The sequence below is a fragment of the Lottia gigantea genome, assembly GCF_000327385.1.
Source record: "Lottia gigantea unplaced genomic scaffold LOTGIsca_57, whole genome shotgun sequence".
Taxonomy (NCBI): Eukaryota; Metazoa; Mollusca; class Gastropoda; family Lottiidae; genus Lottia; species Lottia gigantea.
This window is the reverse complement of record NW_008709945.1, coordinates 1,267,139-1,279,420: the sequence shown is the minus strand read 5'-3', so window position 1 is coordinate 1,279,420 and position 12,282 is coordinate 1,267,139. Positions and strand designations below refer to the sequence as shown.

General features: G+C 33.2%; 3 protein-coding genes across 3 annotated transcripts; all 3 read right to left on the bottom strand.

Annotated features, from left to right (window-relative positions):
* Positions 1-261: 261 nt before the first annotated feature.
* Positions 262-1,752, bottom strand: LOTGIDRAFT_234981 (hypothetical protein). Its single transcript, XM_009063394.1, has one exon. The coding sequence runs from the start codon at positions 1,733-1,735 to the stop codon at positions 470-472; it is 1,266 nt and encodes a 421-aa protein (XP_009061642.1). The 5' UTR covers positions 1,736-1,752; the 3' UTR covers positions 262-469.
* Positions 1,753-5,636: 3,884 nt separating this feature from the next.
* LOTGIDRAFT_234980 (hypothetical protein) lies at positions 5,637-7,112 on the bottom strand. Its single transcript, XM_009063393.1, has one exon. The coding sequence runs from the start codon at positions 7,096-7,098 to the stop codon at positions 5,833-5,835; it is 1,266 nt and encodes a 421-aa protein (XP_009061641.1). The 5' UTR covers positions 7,099-7,112; the 3' UTR covers positions 5,637-5,832.
* Positions 7,113-10,805: 3,693 nt separating this feature from the next.
* Positions 10,806-12,282, bottom strand: LOTGIDRAFT_234979 (hypothetical protein). Its single transcript, XM_009063392.1, has one exon. The coding sequence runs from the start codon at positions 12,268-12,270 to the stop codon at positions 11,005-11,007; it is 1,266 nt and encodes a 421-aa protein (XP_009061640.1). The 5' UTR covers positions 12,271-12,282; the 3' UTR covers positions 10,806-11,004.

The window sequence follows — 12,282 nt, the reverse complement described above, 5'->3', positions numbered from 1 at the left end:
TGAAATCATTTGCTCTTACCCCCAAATAACCTAATGACATTTTCATTATAGCCTACCACACTAGAAATATGTATATAACTTTATGTAAACCTTACTGGTAATTTAGCGTGTTATTCCCGAATTTGGATAAGCATAACAATGAAATATATGATTTATTCGGAATGTAAGAGGTCGTATTATTATGTGAGCGGAGAAACATAACTATCTTTTATTCGGAGGGGACAGATGGAAGGGATACCATTGGTAGAACTATACATTTCTAAACGAGAATTTATCATTAAGATATTTTATTGTTCAGGGTTACAAATATATACATCATTATAAAAATAGCTGTAAAAAATCTTCTATAATAATTACAAAAATAGCTGTATATTGTCATTTCATTCCCGAAAATAGCTTTACATTATACGATATCATTAGTATATATTACCGATGCATCAATACATCATTGGTCTAATAATAGAAGGAATTAGGCTGTACAATACATCAATATCTGACAAGTCATAGCTGGATCAATGAGGGAAGCAACAAAGCCAAGACCAGTTGATACAGCGGTGGATACCAGCATATTACAAGTTGTTTGAAATGTTGGTAAAAGATTACAGGAAAATTTCTCTATTCCAGCTGTGATAGCACCAACTGTTTGTGGATTGCTTAATCTTGTTTTAACATCAGTAAATAGGGTGGTACAATCAGAACATAGATCTATATCACCTACAGTCTGTGACATCACTTCCGGTTTGAGGTATAAAGTAGACTGGAAGGAATCGTGAACCATTGGTGGCATTTGACAATATCCCAAAATAGTACAAATTTGTGTTGGTTCGATGAAAGAGGCCATCATTCCTAGACCAGCACCAATTACTGTTGAAACTAGAGAACGACATGTTTCTTGACCAATTGGCATCAAATTACAGGAGTATTGCTCGACTTGAGCTACAATAGCTTGAATTGTAGCTGGATCAGTCAATCTTGTCTTGACATCAGTAAAAAGAGTGGAACAATCAGCACAGAGATCTGTGTCACCAGCTTGAGCCTTTCCATGAAGAGTGAAGAATCGATCTAACAGTTCAATATGTTCAGGATGAAGCAACACTTTAGGTGGTGTTGGAGCAGCACAATATTGTAACATGGCGCAGGTCATAGCAGGATCAACAAGACCAGCCAGAGTAACGAGCCCTTGAGTAATTAAAGTATTGGTGATGGCTTCACAAGTTCCTTTCACCATTTCAACTGGAATCAAGTCACAAGAATATTTGTTTAGAGATGCTACAATACCAGCAGCGAGTTGAGGATTGGCCAGTCTAGCTTTTACATCAGTAAATAAATTTGTACAGTCAGCACAAAGATCTGGTTCACCTCCAACTCGTGATTTTGTCAAGTCCATAAAACGTTTGACGAGATCCATAGATTCCTGTACATGAGGTTCTGGTGGTGTTGGTTGGCAGTATTGTAACATGGTACAGATTATGGTAGGGTCGATGGATTGAGCCATAAAACCAATCATAGTGCCGACAATAGTCTTCACTGTACTTTGACATGTCTCTTTTCCAATAAGCATTAAATCACAAGAGAACTGATTAATCTGTGTTTCGATAGCTGCAGCTGTATTGGGATCAGCTAGTCGTGTTTTTACATCAGTAAATAGAGTTGTACAGTCCGCACAAAGATCTGCTTGTAATGGCGAGGCATTGATAGCTACTGCTAGTACAGCTAATAAGATGAGACTCTTCATGTTGACTGGTGTTGATCGAATGATGATATAGTGATTCAAGATTGAGTTTATATACTAAATTATCTGACCATCAGGTACCCTCAATACCAATAAAACACCCATTATGACTGTAACAAGGATCATTAAGCATGTTAGAGAAGGCGACAGGTCATTAGGGTTCAAAGAGACCTTTACTCCTTTCTGATATTAAAGGAGACAATATATACTCTTAATGATAACAGAATAGACATACACGAGAGTTTTAGAAACTCAAATTGTTCACGTGTTGACAACTGAATTAAGACATGATGAAACTATTTTTTTTTCAAGTTTCAAAAAAATAGTTTTCTTAGAGACAATATTGTACTTTAGGTAAACGAAATACTATAATACTTTATGTTGAAGCTTTTTTTTTTAAAACTATTTTCATTGTACATGTATTTACTTTTCAACCATTTAATAACAAGAGCGGCCTCCAAAAAATACCATAAGCCGGCACAGCTGCAGCATTAAGCTTTTGAAAAGGCTGCATTCATCAATTTTTAGTACATGTATACCAATTTTCAACCAAAGCTCCAGCTCCAGTCACGTACACGTACAACCAATTGTCCAACATATTCTGACTATTATGGGCAATACCTAAAACAAATTCATCGGATATTCGTGAAAATAATATCAAGTGGATATCTAATCAATGATTCCAAGATAATATTGTAAATGCCGTAAATTAGTACATTCAATTGCGGATTTTGACATACAAGTCCATGACAATAACTAAAATACTTAATTACAAATAGTGAAATACAAGTTTTAATCAGATATATCATCTCTATAGTTTTTAAATCTAGGGCAAAAAATCAAAAAATCATACTTTTTAAATTCCTTTATATAATGATAAAGTTGAGATATAAGTATGATATAGGTGATGAATGTTGTAATGATAAAGTTGAGATATAAGTATGATATAGGTTATGAATGTTGTAATGCTAAAGTTGAGATATAAGTATGATATAGGCTATGAATGTTGTAATGATAAAGTTGAGATATAAGTATGATATAGGTTATGAATGTTGTAATGCTAAAGTTGAGATATAAGTATGATATAGACTATGAATGTTGTAATGATCAAGTTGAAATATAAGTATGATATAGGCTATGAATGTTGTAATGATAAAATTGAGATATAAGTATGATATAGGCTATGAATGTTGTAATGATACTGTTGAGATATAAGTATAATATAGGCTATAAATGTTGTGATGATAAAGTTGAGATATAAGTATAATATAGGCTTTGAATGTAGTAATGATAAAGTTGAGATATAAGTATGAAATAGGCTATAAATGATGTAATGATAAAGTTGAAATATATAAGTATGATATAGGTTATGAATGTTGTAATGATAAAGTTGAGATATAAGTATGATATAGGTTATGAATGTTGTAATGATAAAGTTGAGATATAAGTATGATATAGACTATGAATGTTGTAATAATAAAGTTGAGATATAAGTATGATATAGGCCATAAATGTTGTAATGATAAAGTTGAGATATAAGTTTGATATAGGCCATAAATGTTGTAATGATAAAGTTGAGATATAAGTATGATATAGGTTATGAATGTTGTAATGATAAAGTTGAGATATAAGTATGATATAGACTATGAATGTTTATAATAATACAGTTGAGATATAAGTATGATATAGGCCATAAATGTTGTAATGATAAAGTTGAGATATAAGTATGATATAGGCTGTGAAAGTTGTAATGATAAAATTGAGATATAAGTATGATATAGGCTATAAATGTTGTAATGATAATGTTGAGATATAAGTATGTTAAAGGTTATGAATGTTGTAATGATAAAGTTGAGATATAAATATGATATAGGTTATGAATGTTGTAATGATAAAGTTGAGATATAAGTATGATATAAGTTATAAATGTTGTAATGATAAAGTTGAGATATTAGTATGATATAGACTATGAATGTTGTAATAATAAAGTTGAGATAAAAGTATGATATAGGCCATAAATGTTGTAATGATAAAGTTGAGATATAAGTCGATATAGGCTATGAATGTTGTAATGATAAAGTTGAGATATAAGTATGATATAGGTGATGAATGTTGTAATGATAAAGATGAGATATAACTATGCTATAGACTATGAATGCTGTAATGATATAGTTAAGATATAAGTATGATATAGGCTATGAATGTTGTAATGATAAAGTTGAGATATAAGTATGATATAGACTATGAATGTTGTAATGATAAAGTTAAGATATAAGTATGATATAGGTTATGAATATTGTAATGATAAAGTTGAGATATAAGTATGATATAGGCTATGAATGTTGTAATGATAAAGTTGAAATATAACTATGATATAGACTATGAATGCTGTAATGATAAAGTTAAGATATAAGTATGATATAGACTATGAATGTTGTAATGATAAAGTTGAGATACAAGTATGATATAGGTTAAGAATGTTGTAATGATAAAGTTGAGATATAAGTATGATATAGGTTATAAATGTTGTAATGATAGAATTGAGATATAAGTATGATATAGGTTATGAATGTTGTAATGATAGAGTTGAGATATAAGTATGATATAGGCTATGAATGTTGTAATGATAAAGTTGAGATATAAGTATGATATAGGTTATGAATATAATGATAAAGTTGAGATATAAATAAGAGTGATATAGGCTATGGATGTAATGATAATGTTGAGATATAATTATTATATAGACTATGAATGTTGTAATGATAAAGTTGAGATATAAGTATGATATAGGTTGTGAATGCTGTAATGATAAAGTTGAGATATAAGTATGATAGAGGTTATGAATGTTGTAATGATAAAGTTGAGATATAAGTATGATATAGGTTATGAATGTTGTAATGATAAAGTTGAGATATAAGTATGATATAGGTTGTGAATGTTGTAATGATAAAGTTGAGATATAAGTATGATATAGGCTATGAATGTTGTAATGATAATGTTGAGATGTAAGTATGATATAGGTTATGAATGTTGTAATGATAAAGTTGAGATATAAGTTTGATATAGGTGATGAATGTTGTAATGATAAAGTTCAGATATAAGAATGATATAGGTGATGAATGTTGTAATGATAAAGTTGAGATATAAGTATGATATAAGTGATGAATGTTGTAATGATAAAGTTGAGATATAAGTATGATATAGGCTATGAATGTTGTAATGATAAAGATGAGATATAAGTATGATATAGGTTGTGAATGTTGTAATGATAAAGTTGAGATATAAGTATGATATAGGTTATGAATGTTGTAATGATAAAGTTGAGATATAAGTATGATATAGGTTGTGAATGTTGTAATGATAAAGTTGAGATATAAGTATGATATAGGTTATGAATGTTGTAATGATAAGTTGAGATATAAGTATGATATAGGCTATGAATGTTATAATGATAAAGCTGAGATATAAGTATGATATAGGCTATGAATGTTGTAATGATTAAATTGAGATATAAGTATGATCCATATCTAAATGATTATTTTTTTGTTGCTCCAATAAACTAGAATAAATTGTTGTTGTTTGTGAATAGAATCAGAGTTTTTCGGACAATTTAAATTTTGCTAAAAAAGTATGAAATTATTTGCTCTTACCCCCAAATAACCTAATGACATTTTCATTATAGCCTGCCACACTAGAAATATATATATAACTTTATGCAAACCTTACTGATAATTTAGCGTGTTATTCCCGAATTTGGATAAGCATAACAATGAAATATATGATTTATTCGGAATGTAAGAGGTCGTATTATTATGTGAGCGGAGAAACATAACTATCTTTTATTCGGAGGGGACAGATGGAAGGGATACCATTGGTAGAACTATACATTTCTAAACGAGAACTTATCATTAAGATATTTTATTGTTCAGGGTTATAAATATATACATCATTATAAAAATAGCTGTAAAAAATCTTCTATAATAATTACAAAAATAGCTGTATATTGTCATTTCATTCCCGAAAATAGCTTTACATTATACGATATCATTAATATATATTACCGATGCATCAATACATCATTGGTCTAATAATAGAAGGAATTAGGCTGTACAATACATCAATATCTGACAAGTCATAGCTGGATCAATGAGGGAAGCAACAAAGCCAAGACCAGTTGATACAGCGGTGGATACCAGCATATTACAAGTTGTTTGAAATGTTGGTAAAAGATTACAGGAAAATTTCTCTATTCCAGCTGTGATAGCACCAACTGTTTGTGGATTGCTTAATCTTGTTTTAACATCAGTAAATAGGGTGGTACAATCAGTACATAGATCCACATCACCTACAGTCTGTGGCATCACTTCCGGTTTGAAGTATAAAGTAGACTGGAAGGAATTCTGAACCATTGGTGGCATTTGACAATAACCCAAAATAGTACAAATTTGTGTTGGTTTGATGAAAGAGGCTATCATTCCTAAACCAGTACCAATTACTGTTGAAACTAGAGAACGACATGTTTCTTGACCAATTGGCATCACATTACAGGAGTATTGCTCGACTTGAGCTACAATAGCTTGAGTTGTAGCTGGATTAGCCAGTCTTGTCTTGACATCAGTAAAAAGAGTGGAACAATCAGCACAGAGATCTGTGTCACCAGCTTGAGCCTTTCCATGAAGAGTGAAGAATCGATCTAACAGCTCAATATGTTCAGGATGAAGCAACACTTTAGGTGGTGCTAGAGCAGCACAATATTGTAACATGGCGCAGGTCATAGCAGGATCAACAAAACCAGCCAGAGTAACGAGCCCTTGAGTAATTAAAGTATTGGTGATGGCTTCACAAGTTCCTTTCACCATTTCAACTGGAATCAAGTCACAAGAATATTTGTTTAGAGATGCTACAATACCAGCAGCGAGTTGAGGATTGGCCAGTCTAGCTTTTACATCAGTAAATAAGTTTGTACAGTCAGCACAAAGATCTGGTTCACCTCCAACTCGTGATATGGTCAAGTCCATAAAACGTTTGACGAGATCCATAGATTCCTGTACATGAGGCTCTGGTGGTGTTGGTTGACAGTATTGTAACATGGTACAGATCATGGTAGGGTCGATGGATTGAGCCATAAAACCAATCATAGTGCCAACAATAGTCTTCACTGTACTTTGACATGTCTCTTTTCCAATAAGCATTAAATCACAAGAGAACTGATTAATCTGTGTTTCGATAGCTGCAGCTGTATTGGGATCAGCTAGTCGTGTTTTTACATCAGTAAATAGAGTTGTACAGTCCGCACAAAGATCTGCTTGTAATGGCGAGGCATTGATAGCTACTGCTAGTACAGCTAATAAGATGAGACTCTTCATGTTGATTGGTGTTGATCGAATGATGATATAGTGATTTCAGATTGAGTTTATATACTAAATTATCCGACCATCAGGTACCCTCAATACCAATAAAACACCCATTATGACTGTATCAAGGATCATTAAGCATGTTAGAGAAGGCGACAGGTCGTTAGGGTTCAAAGAGACCTTTACTCCTTACTGATATTAAAGGAGACAATATATGTAATTGTAGTTGACAGTAAAGTGTACAGTAGTTGGAGAATTCTTTAGACAATGTAGAAAAATATCCACTTGTTACCAAATGAGTTAAAAGATGCCAAAAGTATTATTGTTCTAATTATCAAAACTTTTGTTTGTTTTAAGAAACTAATGTACACGAAAAGGTATACGAAAAACATACAAATTTGATTTGAATATTAGCGTGATAAATGTTGTTATATTTGCTTATCATAGGAAATATTGGATAGCAAAAAAAGTTATTTTGAATCACGCGTTCCCGCACCAACATGAGAAAGAAGACGAAGTATTAAGACGGAGAAGAATGCGGAAAAAAGAGAAAGAGTTCGTAAAAGGGAGGATAGAGTTGATGAAGAGAGTAAAAGATGTCAGGGGGTAGGAAAGCACAAGGGTTATCAGATAGGTATATGATAGTTCTGAAAAGAGAATTCTCATATAATTGAGAGGTACACTGCAATGTACTTCCGTGCAATGCTTCGAATCACAGTAGGCCTACACCGTAGACTAATTAGTGATTACTGTATTCTTCCTTGATGCTATCATGAATGAACGATTAAACTTTGGATTTTAAAAAGTTTCATAAGTAACCTCAGTGGTCAAAAAAGAAAAAAAGAAATAAAAATAAAAGATAACAAGTGGTTCCTTAGATACACCCACTTTCCTGATACATTTTCAGTATATCAAGGGCAGTCATCTATCTGCGTCAAATCATACCAAAAATCCAATATGTGCAAGATATTGTTGATTTAAACAAACACACATTATTTAATAAAATTCTGACATAAACTGTCACCTCTATCGCCAATAAATTTTGATGCATTTTATCAAGTCAAGGGCAATAACACAAATTCCGTTGATCGAAAAATTGTCAAATTCAATCTTGACTAAGATCTCATCATTATAAATGAGCATACCAAATTTCATTTAAATCGAATGATTTGGTCTCCATTGTGTTCACAAACAAATTTTGACGCGTTTTTCATAAGTGAAGGGCAATGACTCAAAAACCGTTCATCGAAAGGTAGTCAAATTTGAACTTGACCAAGATCTCATCAATATAAAGGATAACGCCAAATTTCATTAAAATCAGTTAAAAACTATAGTCTCTATTGTTTTCACAAACAAATTTTGACATGTTTTTCCTAAGTCAAGGGCAATAACTCAAAAACCGTTCATTGAAAGATGGTCAAATTCGATCTTTACCAAGATCTCATCCCATCAATATAAATGATCACACCAAATTCCATTAAAATCAGTTGAAAACTGTAGTCTCTATTGTGTTCACAAGAAATGTTGACGGACCCACGAACCGATGTACCGACGGACAGGGGCGACGGCAAAAAAGACCTGTTGTCGAATGATTTTTGTCAATAAATATATTTGTACGGATGACACAAATAAATGTGTTTAACATTACTGATAGTAATTAAAAATGCAAGGCATGTGTAATTTTGATCATTCTGTGACAAACTGGATAATTGGATGATATTGGATGTACAGGACAATTTTCAAAAGGGGATAATATTTTCCACAACGGTACTCTATAATATGTACTGAAACGTCGTCTGCGATATGTTACCCCGCGAGCACCTGGCTGGATGTGATGCTAGAAAATGCTTCATGAAAGAAATCAAAGGAATGACAGGTGTTTTCATCATTGGTCTATTTAATACCAAAATAGTCTTTTTTAGAATGAAGGTTGTTTTTATATAATGAATTCATATAGATCTTTATCAATATTCAAACAAATCACTTTTATAGCTCTACGAGTTCTCCGACAAAAATTTTGTAGACGAGTTGACTGGTTATTCTTTTAACCGTTGTTTTTGTGAGTTTTCCGACAAAGTCGGCAGATGACAGATGCCATATTTAGATTGGATTTGATGGTTGGCCCGGCCTCGTGAACTTTTAGAAAGCCAAAGTATTTCCATACTTTTGATTTTGTTTTGCCCCCTGGATGGGGACAAATGTGTTTTATGCCTTCTTCCATGTCGTCTGCCATACGGATTCACTCCACTAATTTATTTGCCATCTCTTCCCATGTTCCCGGTTATAGGCCTACTCATTCGCTAGATTTTGGCAGTTCACAAAACGACTATTTTTAAAATTATCATTCCGTCTCTCATAATCTCACCAAATCATAAAGATAAAGATGCAATTTCAGATATCAAATTCCAAAACTAGAACAAAAATTACTCCAAAATAGGCATGCAAAAACTCCAAAAGGGAGAGAGGAAGAACATATCTAAAAAATAGCCTGGACTACATTAATAGCCCGGAAACCATAATATTTGATTACTCGACACTCTGCCGCCTGAAAGCTATTTCCAGCGATCTCAGACAAGACATTTTTAGATGAAATATAGTGATATTTTTATTATGAATCGTTATTTTTACCTGTAAAATCAATATAGGCTTACTTGAACCATGCCATTCCAAACACAGGATGTCCAGGGGCACTATCACTGCAATTTTCAAGAATAAAATGCCGGTAAATGCTATTTCCAGCGTTCTGAGACAAGGCATTTAATAATGAAAAAGCGTATTTCTTGTGTTGAATCGTAATTTTTACCATGTGATCCATGCCATTCCCCACAAGGGAGTCTCAGACAAGACATTTTAAAAAATAATGAAAACGTGTACTTTTTTTTTGAGTTGAAAACAGAAAATCGCAGAACGCCATAACAAGAAGCTCTGGAATATATTCAGTTTGGCATTACGTCACTATCACAATCTATAGTCTGTATCAGATATGTTAACAACAGTCAGCGCCGCTTGTCGTCATAATTTTAATCAATGAGCACCCAATTATGAAACAGATGGCGCTGTTTGATATTCGAGAAATGTATTTAATGCAATGTTCATCATCATTTGTTGGGCATGTTTTGTATTTGAAGATTTGTTACCGAAGAAATGTAAAGAGACACGTGTTTTTTTTAATTAAGCTTTAACAGTAAAAAAGAAGTAGAATTATGCTTATACAAATTTACTTGACAAATTATTATTATTATTATTTAGAGAACGAATTTTGATTTTTAAGAAGTAATCATCATTTTGTGAAATAAATGTAAAAAATGACCAACAAATAAAGGAGTATGAATTAAGCATTACTGACTAAGGATTAAGGATTACGACGCCTTAATATTGGGATGTTCGGTCTTCCATATGAAAAAGCATTGTTTATATGCGAAACAAACGTGGCCTGCTTGTTTTCTCGGGCTACAAGGCCCATAGTCAGCTTTGATTGTTTGTGGGAGGAAGAAGTGACCCCCGTAGCAATAGACATGTGGGCTGCCAGTTTCTAAACATAACGATAGTAAAAACATCAATATGACTGGTAGACATGTATATATTCATCATGACTAAACCACGCCCTCATTCATCATACTAAGACCATGTCAAAACCCGTATTCGTGATACGATACTTGACATTCTACGATAGTGCTTAGCTTTAAGATCATCCAAAACTATGACAAGATTTTCTCACTACCATTAAGATATTTTATTATGCAACGGGTTATAAATATATACATCATTATAAAAATAGCTGTAAAAAAATCTTCCATAATAATTACAAAAATAGCTGTATATTGTCATTTCATTCCCGAAAATAGCTTTACATTATACGATATCATTAGTATATATTACCGATGCATCAATACATCATTGGTCTAATAATAGAAGGAATTAGGCTGTACAATACATCAATATCTGACAAGTCATAGCTGGATCAATGAGGGAAGCAACAAAGCCAAGACCAGTTGATACAGCGGTGGATACCAGCATATTACAAGTTGTTTGAAATGTTGGTAAAAGATTACAGGAAAATTTCTCTATTCCAGCTGTGATAGCACCAACTGTTTGTGGATTGCTTAATCTTGTTTTGACATCAGTAAATAGGGTAGTACAATCAGTACATAGGTCCACATCACCTACAATCTGTGACATTACTTCCGGTTTGAAGTATAAAGTAGACTGGAAGGAATCGTGAACCATTGGTGGCATTTGACAATATCCCAAAATAGTACAAATTTGTGTTGGTTCGATGAAAGAGGCCATCATTCCTAAACCAGTACCAATTACTGTTGAAACTAGAGAACGACATGTTTCTTGACCAATTGGCATCACATTACAGGAGTATTGCTCAATTTGAGCCACAATAGCTTGAGTTGTAGCTGGATCAGCCAGTCTTGTCTTGACATCAGTAAAAAGAGTGGAACAATCAGCACAGAGATCTGTGTCACCAGCTTGAGCCTTTCCATGAAGAGTGAAGAATCGATCTAACAGCTCAATATGTTCAGGATGAAGCAACACTTTAGGTGGTGTTGGAGCAGCACAATATTGTAACATGGCGCAGGTCATAGCAGGATCAACAAGACCAGCCAGAGTAACGAGCCCTTGAGTAATTAAAGTATTGGTGATGGCTTCACAAGTTCCTTTCACCATTTCAACTGGAATCAAGTCACAAGAATATTTGTTTAGAGATGCTACAATACCAGCAGCGAGTTGAGGATTAGCCAGTCTAGCTTTTACATCAGTAAATAAGTTTGTACAGTCAGCACAAAGATCTGGTTCACCCCCAACGCGTGATTTTGTCAGGCTCATAAAACGTTTGACGAGATCCATAGATTCCTGTACATGAGGTTCTGGTGGTGTTGGTTGGCAGTATTGTAACATGGTACAGATCATGGTAGGGTCGATGGATTGAGCCATAAAATCAATCATAGTGCCGACAATAGTTTTCACTGTACTTTGACATGTCTCTTTTCCAATAAGCATTAAATCACAAGAGAACTGATTAATCTGTGTTTCGATAGCTGCAGCTGTATTGGGATCAGCTAGTCGTGTTTTTACATCAGTAAATAGAGTTGTACAGTCCGCACAAAGATCTGCTTGTAATGGCGAGGCATTGATAGCTACTGCTAGTACAGCTAATACGATGAGACTCTTCATGTTGACTGGTGT